This window comes from Chiloscyllium plagiosum, chromosome 23, assembly GCF_004010195.1.
Source record: "Chiloscyllium plagiosum isolate BGI_BamShark_2017 chromosome 23, ASM401019v2, whole genome shotgun sequence".
Classification (NCBI taxonomy): domain Eukaryota; kingdom Metazoa; phylum Chordata; class Chondrichthyes; order Orectolobiformes; family Hemiscylliidae; genus Chiloscyllium; species Chiloscyllium plagiosum.
The window spans coordinates 18,291,861-18,311,669 of NC_057732.1; the positions used below are offsets into that span (position 1 = coordinate 18,291,861).

Sequence of the window (19,809 nt, forward strand, 5' to 3'; positions counted from 1 at the left end):
GAACTCAAGATCTCCAATACTGATCAACTTGGTGAACATAAAAACAGATATTTGGGTTCTTAATGATGCCACCGTGGTATGTTAAGGATTCACCCTTCCCTAAGTTCAGAAAGTGGTGCATCTTCAGTAAAATGTCTGCAAAAGGTCAGCTGCCTCTCCACTTTTGTAAGATACATTATTCATCATCATATATATAGGCTTTCTTTTTAACCTGTGAAGAAAATATTGATTGTAGCTAGGATGCAATATTTACATGTAATTATCCAGGGAAAGAACAAATTATCAGTGCATGAATTTATCAAACTGATATAGTTGTGTAGGACATGTAATTCCTACCTATTCTACTAAAACACAGTGGTTGCAAGTTGGACAAAGGGCCACAGGCAGTAAGCACGTTGGCATGTAGTGTTTTGTTTTATGGCATATCAGAATATAATGAATAATATAGACAGTCTGTTGGAGCCCTAAAAAGATCTTGAATTTTCCAACTCTACTTCGAGAGAGAAACCTAATCAAAGATTTGATGAAAGTCGCATATTTCTAAGGAGAATGCGAGGTGTTACATTTATTTCTCTGTACGAGCACTGTTTTGAAACATTGAATATATACAGGCTTGCTGTAACTCAATAGAATGTTCAGTATTCAATTCAAATTCTCTTACACTGTATATCAGCCCAGACCCTTGAACCATTATACGTCAACTAGATTCAGATCATTGATAACCCACATTTGGGTATTTCTCTTTGTTAAGAGTCATACAGATGTACAGATGGAAACAGACTCTTCGGCCCAACTCATTCGTCCCAACCAAATATCCTAAGTTAACCTAGTCCCATTTGCTAGTACTTGGCCCATTTCTGTCTAAACCCTTCCTATTCATATACCCAAGCATATGCCTTTTAAATGCTGTAATTGTACTCACCTCCACCACTTCCTCTGGCAGCTCATTCCATACATGTACCACCCTCTGCGTGAAAAAGTTGCCCTTTAGGTCCCTTTTATACCTTTCCCCTCTTAATTTAAACCTGTGCCCTCTAGTTCTGGACTCCCCCATCCCCTACCCCAGGGAAAAGACTTTGTCCATTTATCCTGTCCATGCCCCTCATGATTTTATAAACATCTATAAGGTCACCCCTCAGCTCTGAGAAAACAGCCCCAGCCTATTCAGTCTCTCCCTGTAACTCAAATCCTCCAACCCTGGCAACATCCTTGTAAATCTTCTCTGAACCCTTTCAAATTTCACAACATCCTTCTGATAGGAAGGAGACCAGAATAGCACATAATATTTCAAAAGTGGCCTAACCAAAGTCCAGTACAGCCGCAACATAACCTCCCAGCTCCTATACTCAATGCTCTGACCAATAAAGGAAAGCATACCAAATGCCTTCTTCATTATCCTATCTCCCTGTGACTCTATCTTCAAGGAACTATGAACCTGCACTGCAAGGTCTCTTTATTCAGTAACATTCCCCAGGACTTTACCATTAAATGTATAAGTCCTGCTCTGATTTGCTTTTTCAAAATGCAGCACCTCACATATACCTAAATTAAACTCCATCTGCCACTCCTCAGCCCATTGGCCTATCTGATCAAGATCCCCATTGTATTCGAAGGTAACCTTCGCTGTCCACTACACCTCCAATTTTGGTGTCAACTGCAAAGTTACTAACATTCCCCCCTATGTTCACAAATAGTGTATGCTAGAAGACAATTTTTTGGGGTGGGGAATGTTCCCACAAGCAAAGGTAGGCAATATCTTCATCCCAGGAAGGAAAATTGTGCCATCCTCCTCCACTTCAAAAGATAAATTTATCAGTTGTTCAATAATTCAACAGTTGCTCTTAAATTATGCTAATCAAGGACTTACAGCTGTGTGTTGTGACTTTATCTCTAACGCTCAATCTTTTAAGTGCAACACCATCTAACATTGTGGGCTTGGTGTAAGCATGCTTGTAAACATATGTGATTTCCTTTCTAAAATTGAATCCCTATTTACAACATAATTACTGGTTGACGAGTTAAAAATTCTATTCTGATTCCATACCTCAAGTTTCAGAACAGCAAATTAAGAATATTACATAGTGTTTTTCCCAATAGAAATTGTATTCAGAAGTTGCTGCTAACTGTTACTACTTATTGTATGGTCACAGTTTCTTTCATTTACAAGTTTAATTTAAAACTGTTAAATTACTGTTTTAATCTGATTTAGTGTTGAATTTTTTTCCCCAATGTGTATAAAATGATTGATTACTTTCTGGCTATAACTTTGATCTCTTGACTTGTTTGATGTGTTTGAATTATTTGAGATATCCAGCAAACTTTGAATTCTTGGTTTACTTTTCTTCTGTCTAGTCTTTCAAATAAGAGTGCATGAGATCTTTTACCTTGAGAACTTTAACCTGAGACCACAATTGTTTAATTAATGCTTTGTATCCTCGACATCATTAGTGAATATTGCAGATGGTCTCAAGTTCTTGGTAAATGGATGTTCCTCAAATTTGATCTCTCATTGAGAGAAAGCAAGGATAGAGTCTTCCAATTCTGCTGTTACAAAACTCTTTTTCTACTGCTCTGCCAAAGCATGTTCCTGATATACTGTTTATTTGTGTATTCCTTTATCTGGCTTTATTGTTTTCCAAGCTGGATAAGTTGTAGATGGCTACCTATTATCTCCAATACAGCGTGTCTCACTGGGCTAGTGCGCTGGAAATAGAGTTGTCAGAAACGTTTAAACTTTTTTTTAAAAAGTACAAAAGATTCTCCAAATTACCTGTCATTTAGAAACAGGTTGACAGAAATCACAACTAGGTTTCTGTACTTGTAATAAATGGTCATTTTGTTAAGTAATTAGACTTGTGCTACAGGTAAGGAGTGATGTAAAGAGTGATAAACCATTATTTTATCATCTATTAATTAAAGCTGTAATCCTCTTAAAAACTACTCCTTATGGACACAGACAGGAAAGAAAATCATGGGTGTTACGAATGGAAGGAAAGGCTGGGAAGGCAGTTAAGTGATTCCTATTCACAAAGTTGCTGAGGTCATTCTTATCATTCTTGTGTTGCGATGTGAGTTTTAATACCCTTTAATAAAGATGTTATTTTTGGCTCATATTTGTTCTGGTATATTGATGGTTATCATAAGGTGGCTGAATCTATGGTCAGCTGATTCCTGTGGCCATCTTAAGTCATTCTTTTTCCCTTTTTGTTTTGAAAGCCATTTTAGTCAAAAAAGGTCCCAAGTACAGAATTCAGATGATTGAAGCAGAAAATTGACAGTCCCTATTTTACCAATATCATAGTAATATATGCTGAGTCATAGAGATGTACAGCACGGAAACAGACCCATGCTGACCAGATATCCAAAAATAATCTAGTCCTGTTTTCCAGCATTTAGCCCATATCCAAATGCTTCCTATTCATATATTCATCCAGCTGCTTTTAAATGTTGTTATTGTACAGCCTCCACCATTATCTCTGGCAGTTCATTCTATATATACATGCACCATCATCTGCATTAAAACATTGCCCCTTAGGTCCCATTTAAATCTTTTCCTTCTCACTTAAACCTGTGCCCTCTAGTTTTGGATCCCCCTACCCTGAAAGACCTTGACTATTTACCATATCCATGCCGTATGATTTTATAAACCTCTATAGGGTCACCCCTCAGCCTCCAACACTCCAGGGACAATAACCCTAGCCTATTCAGCCTCTCCCTATAATTCAAACCCTCCAATCCTGGCAATATCCTGATAAGTCTTTTTTGAATACTTTCAGGTTTAACAACAGCCTTCCTAAAGCAAGGAGACCAGAATTAAACAGTATTCAAAAAGTGGCCTAACCAATGTCCTGTCCAGCTGTTCTATGACCTCCCAACTCCTATACTTAATGCACTGACCAATAAAGGCAAGTATACCAAACGTCACCTTCATTATCCAATCTACCTGTGACTCCACTTTCAAGGAACTGTGAGTCTGTATTCCAAAGTCTTTTTGTTTGGCAACACTCCCCAGGAACATTACCATTAGGTGTATAAGTCCTATCTTGATTTGTCCTACCAAAATGTAGCACCTCACATTTATCTAGATAAAACTCCACTCTTTACCCCATCGGCTTATCTGATCAAGGTCCCGTGTAACTCTGAGGTTACCTTCTTCGCTGCCCACTGCACCACCAATTTTGGTGTCATTTGCAAATTTGCTAACCATATCTGCTATGTTCAAATCCGTATCTTGAATGTAGATGACAAAAAGCAGTGGACCCAGCACCAATCCTTGTAGCACACCACTGGTCATAAGCCTCCAGTCTGAAAGCTTGTAACTTCCATCACCACCTTCTGTCTCTTACCTTCCAGCTAATTTTGTATCCAAATGGCTAATTCGCCCTGTATTCCATGTGATCAAACCTCATTAACCAGTCTACCATCTGAAACCAAGAAAACCAGTTCTTCTAGTATCAAATCTTGGAGAATGATGAAATGTGTCTTTCTCCAGTTCACTAAATAGCTTGGAGACTGTTGCTCAGCCACCTTTGTATACATTTTGGCATCATCTTTTGTTCCATGGGTTTCAATTTATCTGGCATGGTCAATTGTATGTCGCTTTATGAAATGTCTTTGGAAATTCATGTGCACAGTAAAAACAATTAGCTTTTAAAGTTAGCTGGGGGAATATTTGGCAGACAGTGAAGTCCAGGGATGCAATATAGATGTATAATATTTAGACGTCAGGAATCAATGTTACCAAAGAATGTATCCAGTCAAAGAATCAATAAGATAGAAAGTTAGATATTCTAGAGTTTTGTTCAATTTTGCAAGCAAGCATTGAGATTTTGAGGGGCCTCTGTTATGGAGTGCATATCCACAGACGGTAAGGAGAAATTCCATCCATCGTTCTCTAGTAACATTACTTCATCTGTCTAGTGACATATTCTTCCTGATTTTCTTTTGCCCCCTCAGTGGTATGACTGTTATCAGAAAATCAGTAGACTGTATTATGTTTTCCAGATTTTAGTCAGCAGGTGTTTTGGTACAATACCCAGCAACACACAAACTTTTAAAAAGATTTTGGTCGCCTTGATCAATTTGAATCACACAGAATTTCAGTATTCTGCCGCAACAAACTAACATCAATAATAACAATCTGTGAAAAAGATAACTCTTAATGTCTTAATGCAGTCAATAACTCTGCATAGCATATATAATTTATTGCATAATTTCTTGAGAATTGCAGTCTTGTCAGCACAATCTAAAGTCACTCCCAGTTTGCACAATGGGCTTGCTTCTCCCATTTTACTAAGTCATAATGCCCATTAATAGGTGAGTCTGATCCCTTGCTCCCCTGTGAACTCCTGAACTGGCTTTCAGTTATAAGGTCTCGAATGACACTTTCTCTTAAGTTTGCCAGAGCCAGTCTTCCAGCATTGTTAAATGAGTGGCAGAAAGCTCTTTTGTTTTTCATTATCTCAGTCTCCATAAAAAATTGAGACAATTGTCAAAAGCACAAAAATGAAATATATAAGTTAATGGAAGGAAATTTAAACCCTCAAAAACATTCTTCAATGAACTTTGAAATATTTTGGTATTCCTAAAAAGTTATAACGCTGTGGTTAATGGCTTACTACATGAACAAACTCTAGAAAAGATACAACACAAAAGATACAGCATTTATTGCCCAACCTGGTTTCCCTTGTGAAGGTGGTGGTGAGCCACCTTCCTGTATCTGTTTGGTATAGGTCCACCCACAATGCTGTTAGGGACGGAGTCCAGGATTTTGACCTAGCAACACTAAACGAATGGAGCTAGATTTCAATATCAGGATAATGAATGGCTCACTTGTAGGTAGTGATTCTCCTGTATCTGCTGCTCTTGTCCTGCGAGATGGTAGTGGTACTGGGTTTGGAGGTGATGTTTAAGGAGCCTTGGAAAATTTTTGCTGTGCATCTTATAGTTTGTACACACTGCTGCCATTGACTGTTGGTGGTAGAGGAAGTAGATGTTTGTTTATGTGATGCCAATCAGGTGGGCCATTTTGTCCTGGATCATATTAAGTCTCCTGAGTGTTGTTGGAGCTACACCCAACCAGGCAAATGGGATATATTCCATCAAAGCCCCAACTTGTGCATTGTAGATGGTGAACAGGCTTTGGGGAGTCAAGAGATGAATTACTCACTGCAGAATTTCTAGCCTCTGACCTGCTGTTGTCGCCACTGTATTTATATAGTGAGTCCAGATCAGTTCCTTGTAAGTGGTAACCCCCAGGATGTTGACCATAGGAGTTTCAGCAGTGGTGTTGCCATTAAATGTGAAACTCCTATGACAGACCCAACCAAGCAAATGGGGTTCCCAAAACTATGCAGTAATCAAAAGTTTAATGCAGTAGTCTAAGATTTTGTACAAAATCAACCCTACTTTCTAATTTTTATATTTTATATCTGATTCGTTTAGTTCGGATTCATTCCAGAATCCAGCTGTTGTTTACAGCTAAAAACATTCTGAAGGGCACGTTTGACCTACATTTCCTTTATAATGGTGTTAATGTGAATACAGAGCTGAATAAATTGGCACTGGACTTCCAATCTGCTTTTGTGCAATCACATTTCTTTATCGATATGTAACATCAGAAATTCCCCCTAGCTTGTGTACACTATGTCTAATGTAGGCAGCCTCCATGTTTGGGCAAATTAAATGGACATTGACACCCTCAGCAGTTAATTGCGTACATAAATTTGACTGATATGCCTACATACCAAATCTGCATCACAGCAATGTTAAAAGAATACTGATTTTCAAGTAAAGTGCTATATCCCTTTAGGCAGTCTATTTAATTTTTGTTTTAATGCATCCAAATTAGCAATTATGTTTGATTGTAAATTTATGTTAATTCTCCAGTTTCACTGTTAAAAAGTTATTGCTTTAATCCTTTTGAACAAAACTGTATCTGATATCAGACATGATTCCATAAGCGTCCACTCATCTACCACTAATGCTCAGTAGCAACCATGTGTACTATCTGCAAGTTGCACTGCGGAAATTTGCCAAAGATCCTTAGACAACACCTTCCAAATCTATAACCACTTTTATCTAGAAAGACAAGGGCAGTAGATACATGGGCACACCACTACCTGCAATTTCCCATCCAGGTCACTCACCAACCTGACTGCTTTCGTTGTCACCGGGTCAAAATTCCCAAATTCCCCATCGACAGCAGATGCACTTCAGCGGTTCAATAAAGCAGCCCACCCCCTCCTTCTCGAGGGCAACAAGGGACAGGCAATAATGCTGGTGCAGCTAGCAACAGCCATGTCCCACAAGTGAGAGACTAAAAAAAACCAAGAACAATTTGAAGACATGTCAGAGCACTGAAGAATAAATTATGCAGAGTAGTGCTATATGTCTTAATCATTCAGATTGTTTTCTTTATTATTTGATTAATTGTTTTTGAATGCAAATAATAAGTTAAAACAGGAACCTTTATTTTGGATAATTCAGTGTAAGTTCCTAGTCAGCAATGAAAATAACGACCCTTGCTGCTGACCTTGAAAAAAGCTGTTCACAAAGGTCCAGCAATCTTTGTGACACCAATGTTTCCTCTCCCCACACCTGTATGGGTCTGACACCAAGCCAAGGATAAATCCATGTTCCCAGCAACAGTAATGTTATCAAACAAAGTAGCCACTTGAATCAGATTGAAATATTCTGTCAACAGCAAATGTATGCTTTCTTAATTTTAAAACAAAATGCCTTAAAGAAAATTACTCACTCCCATTGTGGTAGTTTTAACAATAATTGTTGATTTTACTTGCTGTTATGAACACATCTTTTTCAAGGAGCTTTACAATGATTAACATTCTAATCAAGTTCAGTACATTTCTAGTTGAATTCTGGGTGAATTCAAAGCTCAACCCAGGAGAAGTGTAGCATCACTGACAGTTTCCACTTTTGGCTGCATCTATGTAGACTCTAGAATTTTCTTACAGTTTTAGTGTAATGACAGTGAGTCCTGATGATTTCACAGTAATTACCATTACAAAATCATGACCATTACCAATTCAGTAAATGCTGATAGTTACATTGCTACACTTAATAGAAGTGGTCAAAACTATCAAACGTTTGATTTTACTCATGAGAAAAAACATTCTGGATCTACTGAGGTACAAATGGGGGAGGAAGAAGCAAATTACATTAATGTAGCATCTTTTTGTGTTCTCATCAAACTCTAAGAAATCTACCAACTAAAGTTGATGCTAAGATCACGGATTATCTGTGTATAGCAGTGTTTGTGCATTGGTGCCCTGAAGTGAGATTACAGTTTCAAATGGGATTCACAGGCACAGAATTTCCTAACAGTAGATTTTGTTATTATTGGCTGTGGAGGGAAAAGTTAGCAAGATTTATTCTCTACACAGCATTAGATGAGAAACCGAGAGAATACAATTGGAAAAGATTATCAGGATGCACCCAAAAGTAATGATGACTAACTTTAGTTACTCAACAATCATTTGAAAGTGGTCATGAATGTAAAAATTTATTTGGGAAAATGTCCAAATGTAATCAACTATGAAGACTGTCTATTTCCCACTTGAGTGGAGAACATTGGAAGCCTTGAAATGCAATTATGCTGAAAAGTTTCATGTCTAATATCTATGTTTTAAATGTAGGTATGGAATTGGCGCACAGAAGATTGCAAAGTCCTCACAGGGCACACTGAACAAGTGAAAAACTTCAAGCTGTTGAAAGAGCCACAACTTCTGTCCTGGTCCTTTGATGGGACTGTGAAGGTAAGGAATAATTAGTAAAAAAAAAAAGTAATTTTGATTGGACTTCAAATGTATAAAGCCAACATGTGTTGTGTTTTTTTTTTCATAAAACTGTAAAGGGTGTAGGGAGAAGTAATTTGGTTTTCTATCTGTGCTACTTATTTTGATTTGTTTATGTATAAAATTGACAAAGTCATTCTGGGGAATTTTGTTCTTTCTAGTTTGTTACCAAGTATGAACATTTCATTACGAGGTGCACCTTATCAATGCTCTTTGCACTTATTGTAACCATGTACTGCTCAGAAGACAATCAGTGTTTGCAGCAATGTCATTTTTTTTTCACATTTCCATAATTTGCATTCTTGAGGTGTATTTAAGCATATGCCAGTTGGACTAGAATATTAAATGTTGTGTGGTGACCCAAATGCACTGACTGCTGCCTATTTCATGTAGCACCAGTAGAGAATGCAGAGTGAGAGAGGAAAGATTGTAATCCTCTTATATTGAGCTCATATCAAAACTCTCAGATTTCAAAGGGTAGGTTGCCCTAATCATTTGAATTTGAGACATGGTCGAGAATTAAAAAATCAACCACTTTGAGTAGGAAGGGTTTTGAGGGTTATGGGCCAAGTGCTGGCAAATGGGACTAGATTAGGTTAGGATATCTGGTCAGCATGGGCGAGTTGAACCGAAGAGTCTGTTTTTGTGCTGTACATCTTTATGACTCTGTAAGTTCCTCTATAGCGTCCTACAGCTCAAGTAAAAGAATTGTGAAGTGGAAATGTTTCTCTTGATGAAATTAAGGAAATGCTGTAAAACTGAGTTCTGTTGTTATTTGGGGAGGTCATGAATTGGGAACCATTATTTCATTTCAAATCTTAACACTAAATGTTTTGTATGTGACCATGCTTCTGGAGCATATGGAATGCCCTATTGTAGATGTTTAACATTCATTGATATAGTTTTTAGGTATGTCTCATAATTTCTTTCATGAGGAATAAAGTTGGCAACCTGCTAGTCCTTGAGAGCCATTCTCAAATGTAGCAAACTTATTAATTTCAGTTCCCATTTATTTTGAGTAATGAATGTATATTGTTTGGAGCATTACTCCCAGTTTAAATGCATCTAGCATTATGTGACCATATCCTTTTCAGCTTACATGTTATCCAGATCCTCTCAGAAATGCCTCCTGGAGCCATTTTCCACTTTTAGTTTCTCATTGAAGTTATTACTTAATTATTCTGTTTCTTTGACACCAACTTGATCATCTTTAGTGGGCCAGTGATTTTATTTTTGACAGGTTTTGTTTATGGATATATATTCAAAACTTATGTTTTAGTTTTCTGTCATTTTTTTCATTAGTTTGCTTTTATCACTTACTTGATTCTCTTAAATGCCAATGTCTTTGTATGTTATGTACACTGCCTTTTTTTTAACCAGTAATATTGCTTTGACACCTCGATGATTTGCATTGTTAATCTGGTAAAATGGATTTTGCTTGTCGCCCCAGTAATATTCTTGAATTGCTTCCTGTGTTTATACCGTAGATATCCTAACCATTAACATATTCCAGTTAATAAACATCTATTAATATTTTGGGTCACTCTTTTTCACATTCCTTCATGAATATTCCATTCTGGTAATATGATCTCTTAATCAAAACTACCCTGCTGTCTTGTGTACCACAATAGGATCACTGCTATAGATTGGCTGTTCACACTGAAAAAAGAAGCAGTTTTACTGTTTTTGAAACATTGCCCTTCTTTTTGCTCTGCTTCTTTTTTCCTACATCTGTTTAAGAAATTTAAAAGCACTCAATAATTCATAATGAATAATATCTTTTCCTCATGGCCTCACTCTTCAGAAAAACACTCCTTGCCTAACCTCTTGCCTACGCTGTATATAACAGTATCCATTTATTTTTCTCTGTGGAGGTGATATGCACTGTTATCCATATTTTATGTCCTTATCTGTTTTATGGTGCCCGCAGACAGTATTTCACAATTGAGAATCTTGGATTAACCTGAATTTTGTTTTATTAAACCACACTTAGATTTAGGATTCTACTTTGTATATTCCAAACACTGGTATAAAATCATGGTGATTACTCATTCATGATAATTTTGTGCAGTGTATTTCATGCAGTTGATTGCATTTAGAAGCAATTTTGTCCTGTTGGTAAAGTCCGGTACTGATTGTTGAACAGTTTCTGAAGGCAGTAGAGGTTTCCTTTTATTTATTTCTGCATTATTTCTTCTGATCCCCTTCTGTATTTCTGGTTAAGGAAAAAGATAGATCAATTTGCTGCGGTTCTTCATTATGGTGCTGTGAAGATCTACATGAAAGAAATCAATCATTTCTTCAATATTTTCCTTTGGTTGAACTCTACTTGTTGTCAGCCTGTAACAACACAACTAAGATTGGGAATTCCACATTTGGCAAACACTGAATGTAACTTACAGAAGCAAGATAGGTCATTTATAGCAAACTGTCATGACTACTTAAAATTGCTTCATTTTATTAGCAATATCTTTATATCTGTGTTTCTAGATGATTTGAGGCATTGGTTAATGAACTAGAAACGAAATTATCCAGGTCATTTTGGCCCATCTTGTGGTAGCATTCGAAGCCTGAGTAAAGGTTGTTTAATGTGTAGGCTGGAGGAACAAGAGGAAGAGAGAAATAAAAGTTCTTGTACAAAAGTTATAGTTTAATCAGTTTGTGAATTTCTCGTGTTTCTATTAATATAAGGGTCTGCCTCTTTAATTTTTCAAAATTCATTCATGGTGAGTGGGCATTGCTGGCTGGGCCACCATTTACTATCCATCCCTGGTGACTCTTCAGAAGGTGATGGTGAGCTAATGCCAAAAATATTCTCATTGTTAATTATTGCCTCTGTTTGTTTCATGATAGACAAGGGACTCTATACTAGATCATACAAAGCATACATAATGAGAAGAACTAACTGACAAAAGTATTCTCATTTTTAATTATTGCCTCTGCTTGTTTCATGATAGAGACAAGGGACTCTATCCTACATCATACAAAGTATAATGAGAAGAACTAACTGACAACACCACTCTAATGTTCTAGACAAGATTTTATTCAGAACCTGCACAGTATGAAAAACTAAGGCTATTAAAAACTTCAGCTTTTTTGATTAATATAATTATTTTTAAAGTAATTAAACCATAATTACGAGCTACTTTGTAAATATGAGATTGAATAAGTTTATGCACTGTTAAAATAAAGTAGCCAGTAAGCAAAATTTATTCAGCACCTAATAAAACATAGCTCAAAAAACATCCAATATTGAAGGTTGTCAGTAAATCTTGAGGCTTTTATAGGCAATTATTGATATTATGTGAAATAAATACTCCATGCATGCTAAAGTATTCATTTGAAAAATGCATTGCTTAACTTCAGTAAATTGACATTTAAAACTTCTAACAAATTCAGTGCTGTTCAGAACTTCATTTGGGTCATTATGATTTCCATATTTTGGAGTAGGCATGAAATTTCATTTGTGAACTGTGCTACTTAAAAACAATGAATATGATCAAAGAAAGCCAGAGTTAAATGTGAAGATTCACGTATGCCTGTGTTCCTGTGTCCGACATTAGAACCATTGAAAATTTGATTGGCACCTACTAAGCTTAAAGAACATGTCATCTACAGATTGACCTGGATTTTGTGATCGTTGGCGAATAACTATTCTAAATATTTGTTACACATACAAAATTTCCATGGATTTTGCCACTGCACCTTGCTATAAATAGAAAGCCACAAAGACACAACACTATCTTCAGGGAATCTGGAACCATTGTAAACTGTTGATACATCAGATTGAAGAAATCTCACGGAGATGTGCAGAGTTCAAAGTAGGAGGCACAACGTACAATATTTAATTCAATGTTGAGTCAGGGACAGAAAGTGAAATCAAGAGAGAAGAATAAGATAGATGAAAATGTAACATGTAAACATTTAAAGATAATTTAAATCTGAAGCAATAAGACTCTACACTTGTAAATTTTCTGTGTTGAAGAGTTTGACAGTAATGAAAATTTAAACCACTTTTTAAAATTCACATGCACTTGACTCGATAACCTCTAACTTTCCTGCTGAGTTTATTGGATATCTATTATGTAATTGCTGTAACTTCATTCTCTTCCTTGCATGTGAGCACTGAATATCTCCAAGCAACATTCTAGTGTAACATGGCTTGTGGAAGAGCAGGGCAATATGGACAGAAACTTCCTAAGTTCTGCCTTTAATTGAGCATTTGTACACTTCAGATGTTGCTGATTTGTCCTTCTCTTAAGAAAGATGACTCTTGATATGCTATTCATTTCTTATACTGCAAATGCAGAACAGTGTGGATTTTATTTTGGAAAAAATAGAACAAACTGAGTTTTTCAGGTTTGCTCTTATTTAACTTGTTCCAAAACTTTATTTTGGAATACACTACTATGGCCAAAGATAGAGGTATATTTGCTTGATACAGTGACACTAAGAACTGAATAGATCATATAGTAAAGGTAAAGCCGTCATAGCTTTCCCAGACCAGAGGCTGCTCTCTCAGATTGGTGGTGGTTCAATCTGAGAGTCACCATGCTTTAAGAGAGGGGAGAAGTTGATAAGGGGAGTCCTTCATGCCAGTGCACAAATTGAACCCACACTGTTGGCGACAGTGTGTCACAATGCACACATCCAGCCAACTGAACTAATGAACAACCTCCAACCCCCAACCATAAAATTTATATGAAGTTTCAAATTCTCAATAAGATTTATTTATGACCTGTATCAACTCACCTTCTTTACAAAGATGCTTGAAATAAAGTAACTAATCATATGTTGCTTGTGACCTTTTCACAAGTTAACAAAATCACAAAATGTTTGTGTATAGAATTGCAAAAACTGTTATATTATAAACTATTCATATGGAGATGCTGATTTGGGACATGTGAAACATTATTGTTGAGTCACATTGACTTGTACCAGTTTGTTAAGCCATTGTTGAGCAGTGCTGAGTCAGACAGAAATCTAGTTTGGGATATCTAACAAAGATGGGGAATGTTTATGATAATTCCTATGCAATTCTAAATGACAGTTTGGTTAGTGCAGATCTGGTACAGAATGCTTTCTAATTTTTATTGCAAGATAAAATTTTGTTATAAATCTTGCACTTTTTTTCAAAGTTACCGCAACACTAAATTACTTTTAACATTTAGGTATGGGATTACAACTCCGGTAAATTGCTGAAGAACTATAGCTGTCATATGGGAGCAGCAGTTCTGTCATGTGATGCATCACCCAATGGCAGTAGAATTGCTTCTGCTTCTGCTGATAAAAGTGCAAAGGTTAGTGCTTATTCCTATTCTCAAGTCCTAGCTGAAAAGTACCTTTTTAAATGTTATCTAGTTTCTGTATGTGAAATTGCTTGTTTGAGATTGGTGCTCCATTGCAAACCATAGCACAGAGATGTAACCCTAATAATTTGAGACTAATGCAGACTGCACATGACTTAATTCTGTGTGAGATTCCATCTGTGTCATGTACTTGGGTAAAGTCCTTTCTCCATAGATATTAAATCTGATAATTTATTGTGGGGTTTGTGTTGATACTTACAGTAATGTTGTGACGTGCAGAAAGAGTCAGGCGCTAGCAATGGAAAAATCATACTGCGCTGAAGACTGAAGTTTTATTGGGATTAAAATCCACTGTATTTGACTACACCATAACTAAGCTGAGACTGACAGATTCTGACAATTAATTTTAAAATTGAAATGATGCTTATTCCACTGTTTGATAAATGCAGAATATATAGAATTTATATTTTCATAGAAGCCCTACAGTGTAGAAAGAGGCCATTCAGCCCATTGTGTCTGTAACAACCCTCAGAAGAGCATCTCACTATGTCCAACCGCGCCCCCCACCCCCCCCCCCCAACCCGACTATTGTCATGGCTAACCCACCTTGCCTGCACACTATGGGGCAATTTAGTATGGCCAATCCACCTAACCTGCATATCTTTAGATAATGTGAGATTATCTAAAGCCAATGTTTTCATAAAGGGCAGGAGCAAAAATAACTGTTCAGCAGAGCATCAGCAGGTATCACACTAAATTTAACTCTGATCATTGAGTGTAGGAAACCTTTCAGGTCATGCCTCAGAACCAATATTGACAATTTAAAGTCAATTTTTTGTTCACCAAATGCAATCAGTAGAAATATACCATGTTCATAAGATAATTTTGAATATTTCCTTTACTTCAGACCAGTTGTGTGCAAACTACAACCTGTGGCCCACAGACGATTGAGCATTTCATACAGGCTGATACTGCACATCCTGCATTTCCCAGTCCACTGCTTTAACCTCACCCTGTGCACTCTAAACGCAATTAAGACAGGGTCCCCCTTGTCCTCCCCTACCACCCAACTAGACTGCACATCCAACGCATCATCCTTAAACACTGTCGCCAACTCCAACTAGACCCCACCACCAAGAACATCTTCCCTTCCCCACCCTTCTCTACCTTCTGCAACTGGAAAAGATGCAAAACCAGCTAGTACACCATCCCCCTCACCTCCATTCAGGGCCCCGAACAGTCCTTCCAGATGAGTCAGAGGTTCGCCTGCCTCTCCTCCAGCCTAGTTTACTGCATCAGGTGCTCCCAATGCAGTCTTCTTTACAGTGGGGAGACCAGATGTAAACTAAGGGAATATTTTGCCAAGCATCTCAGCTGAGCCTGCAGGGGCCGACCTGACCTCCCAGTCGCACCCATTTTAATTCCCATTCCCACTCCATTTCGGACATGACCATCTTTGGCCTCCTCCATTGCCACAGTGAATCAAACTGAAAATTGGAGGAACAACACCTCATCTTCCGCCTGGGCAGCCTACAGCCTGGAGGACTCGACATTGAGTTCTCCAATTTCAAATAACCTCCCTTCCATCACTCAACTCCCTTCTCAGCCCTTCCCCCTCGCTTCCATTCCTCTCATTGATCCTTCCTTCTAGCCACCAACCAGATTCATTCCTCCCATCGACCAACCGGGTCATATCCTCTAACTGTGTTGACCTATCCCCCCACCTCACCACCCTGTCCCCTCCACCCCCCTTTATCTGCAGCTCCCTTTACATCCATACCCAGTCCAGAAGGAGGGTTGCACCCAAAACGTTGACTTCTCCACCTCCGGATGCTGCCTGGCTTATGTTTTTTCCAGCCTCCTGCTTATCTGCCATTTCCTAACATTGATTCCTGATTGGTGGTGCCCAGTCCCACGATTTGCATCATGTCAAATCAGGGGCTAAAGTCAGGACTGCTGCCTGTGGAAGCAGCACAGAGGTGATGTTGGAGCCAGAGATGGGGCTGTCCTGTTCCTGGACTGACAAAAGGCTCATTTCGAGTGCCACATTGGTACCACAGGAAGTAATTGGAGGTCATCACAAATGCTGCAGTTGTTGGCTAAACTGTGAATACAAGGTATCATTGCTGGCTCTGCATTGTTTGCGTATGAACATTGACCTAAAATGAAAAGATCCTCAGTGAGTTCCCAGAAAATTGTTGTTTCCATTTCTGTCCTCATTTATTACCTGCCAGATCTGCTTGCCCTTTCTCTGTTCCCCCTTGCCAGTGACTGCCCTCTGCCAAATGAACATGCAACAGGTCACAACACAACTCTGTAAATGTGCACAGCAACTCAGCTCAGATGTCGCAGCCCCTCACTGCTCCCCTCAACCTGCCAGAGGAGGCCAGATACCAAACAATCCCAAAGCTGCTCCCAATTTTAATAATACATTAAATATAAATAAAATACTTCAAAAGTGATGACTATCTTTATTGGTTTTACAGTTGTATGAAATTTTCCAAAATATATTGTTGAGCCCATGTAAAGTTGTACTTTGGCTTATCGGTGCAAAGTGTTTGGGCATCCCTGGTTCAGACCTTCTGAATTGCGAGTTGGTGGAGTATTGAAGACGTTTCCTGCAATAACTGAAGTATGACTTTGTCTTGAGATTTGTTGATCCAGTTTGGATTTGCCCATGCCATTTGATAGGTTTAAGGTTTTATCATTGTAATATTAAAGAAATAAAATTTCTAGATAGGACATCTAGATAGTTGATCTACACACAAAGTTCAAAGAATTACATTAATGGACATGGGAATCTTTCTTCGCCTATACATCTCAAATGCCATTCTGCAGTTTAAATTGCTGGGCAGTTTTTAAAATCATAAATCAAAGATCAAGGAATTATTTGACCAAATTATGTAGACAGTAAACATATTATCTGTCTTACTGTCAGCAGTCAATCATGTTCCATCACCAGATAACAATTGTCCTGGTTGACGAACAACAAAATTCTGTATTACTTGTTGGTAGTAAAACTAGAATCAGTAGGCATCGGGAGATACCCTCCAACACTGGTTGGAGTCATAACTGGCACATTGAAAGATGGCTGTGGTGATTGGAGGTCAGTTATGTCAGCTCTAGAACATCTCTGCAGGAGTTCCTCAGGCTCAACTGGCTTCAGCTGCTTCATCAATTACCTTCCCTCCATTATAAGGTCAGAACTGGAGATGTTCACAAATGATTGCACAATGTTCAGCACCATTCACAACAACTCAGATACTGAAGCAGTACATGTTCAAATACAACAAGATCTGGACAAAATAATAAACAAAAGATCTGTGGATGCTGTAAATTAGCATCATCTGTGCAGAGAATTCAAAGTTAACGTTTTGGGTCCAGTGACCTTGCTCAGAACTGTACAATATCCAGGCTTGGCCTGACAGGTGGCAAGTAACATACAGAATTTTGTTGTTCGTCAACCAGGACAATTGTTATCTGGTGATGGAACATGATTGACTGCTGACAGGTGGGCGGCACGGTGGCCCAGTGGTTAGCACTGCTGCCTCACAGCGCCAGAGACCCGGGTTCAATTCCCGCCTCAAGCGACTGACTGTGTGGAGTTTGCACGTTCTCCCCGTGTCTGCGTGGGTTTCCTCCGGGTGCTCCAGTTTCCTCCCACAGTCCAAAGGTGTGCATGTCAGGTGAATTGGCCATGCTAAAATGCCCATAGTATTAGGTAAGGGGTAAATGTAGGGGTCTGGGTGGGTTGCGCTTCGGCGGGGCGGTGTGGACTTGTTGGGCCGAAGGGCCTGTTTCCACACTGTAAGTAATCTAATCTAATCTAAACATTCATGCCACACAAATGCCAGGCTGTGACCAAGACCAAACAAAGACAATCTAACCACCACCCCTTGACATTCAATGGTGTTATTGTCACTGAATCATGAGGACAGCAGATACATGGGAACACCACCATCTTCAAGTTTCCCTCCAAGCCACTCACCACCCTGACTTGGAAACATATCGTTATTCCTTCACTGTCATTGAGTCAGAATCCTGGAATTCCCTCCCTAAAGCTTTAGCATCTCTTTCTATCCATATCTACATGATTAATTTATCAGAGCATACTTAAGGATTGACATTCTTCAGTTGCTTGAGATTTTCAAGGATGCACAGTTATTGGCAAGGAAGAGTAATTCATTGGTGTCCATTAACGGTCAGCTCTGGTATTAAGGGTCAAAATGTTTGGTGCTGGAAAAGCACGGCAGGTCAGGCGGCATCCGAGGAGCAGGAGAGTCAGCGTTTAAGGCATAAGCTCTTCATCAAAACCCCTCCTGATGAGGGGCTTATGTCAGAAACATTGACTTTTCTGCTCCTTGGATGCTGCCTGACCTGCTGTGCTTTTCCAGCACCACACCTTTTGATTCTGATCTCCAGCATCTGCAGTCCTCATTTTCTTCTAGCTCTGACATTAAGTCAACTGAAGTATACTTGTGTAAGTGTAGTTGACCGTCATTTTTATTCCAGTCACATACCAATAATGTCTTTGGCTATTTTGGGTGGGAAAGTGTTTAGTCTAACCTTGCTGCCTGCAGAGTGAACACTTGCTTAGTAAAGCTTCTGCTGTTTAACACTTCTGTTCCTGGTACTTCTTGGAACTTAAAAAGGACATGAGGAGCAACTTTTTTTTTTACACAAAGAGTGGTTCATATGTGGAATGAATTGCCAGAGGAAGTGATGATACAGGTACAGTTACAACATTTAAAAGAAATTTCGATAAGTACATGAATAGGAAATATTTGGAGGGATATGAGTCAGACACAGGCAGATGGGACCAATTTGAAATGGTAACATGGTCATCATGGACTAGTTGCACCGAAGTTTCTGTTTCCATGCTGTATGACTCTATCAATGTCAAAGCCAATAGCTTCGTTTGGGAACATGGTCAGCAAGGACTAGTTGGCCCGAAGGGTAGGTTTCCATGCTATATGACAATAGACAATAGGTACAGGAGTAGACCGTTCGACCCTTCAAGCAAGCACCACCATTCATTATGATCATGGCTGATCATCCACAATCCGTATCCTGTTCCTGCCTTACTCCCCATTACCCTTCATTCCACTATCTTTAAGAGCTCTATCCACCTCTTTCTTGAAAGTATCCAGAGACTTGGCCTCTACTGCCTTCTGGGGCAGAACATTCCATAAACCCACCACTCTCTGGGTGAAGAAGTTTCTCCTCAACTCTGTTCTAAATGGCCTACCTCTTATTTTTAAACAATGTCCTCTGGTTCTGGACTCACCCATCAGCGGAAACATGCTTCCCGCCTCCAGACTGTTCAATCCTTTAATAATCTTATACATCTCAATCAGATTCCCTCTCATCCTTCTAAACTCAAGTGTATACAAGCCCAGTTGCTCCAATCTTTCAACATATGATAGTCCCGCCATTCCGGGAATTGACCTCGTGAACCTACGCTGCACTCCCTCAATAGCCAGAATGTCCTTCCTCAAATTTGGAGACCAAAACTGCACACATTATTCCAGGTGCGGTCTCACCAGAGCCCTATGACTCTATGATTCTGTTAACGCTCAAAGCCAATCCCAGGGATTCCAGCCCAGGCTATTAATTCTTCTGCAGTTGTCAGAAAGATCTTATTGCCAGCAATCTTTGAGATGGCTGCAGCTGTTCTTTCTTGT

General features: G+C 38.7%; 1 protein-coding gene across 5 annotated transcripts in view; it reads left to right on the top strand.

Moving 5' to 3' along the window:
• apaf1 (apoptotic peptidase activating factor 1) overlaps nt 1-19,809 on the top strand; it is a 185,178-nt gene that overhangs the window by 113,953 nt on the left and 51,416 nt on the right. For 4 of the 5 annotated variants that reach the window (XM_043713625.1, XM_043713622.1, XM_043713624.1 and 1 more), the window contains 2 exons: nt 8,658-8,777; nt 13,988-14,116. In XM_043713625.1, the coding sequence (XP_043569560.1) occupies nt 8,658-8,777; nt 13,988-14,116 (249 nt within the window). Of the gene's footprint in view, nt 1-8,657; nt 8,778-13,987; nt 14,117-19,809 lie in introns of those variants that run through there. The other variant, XR_006315078.1, reaches the window with a different exon arrangement.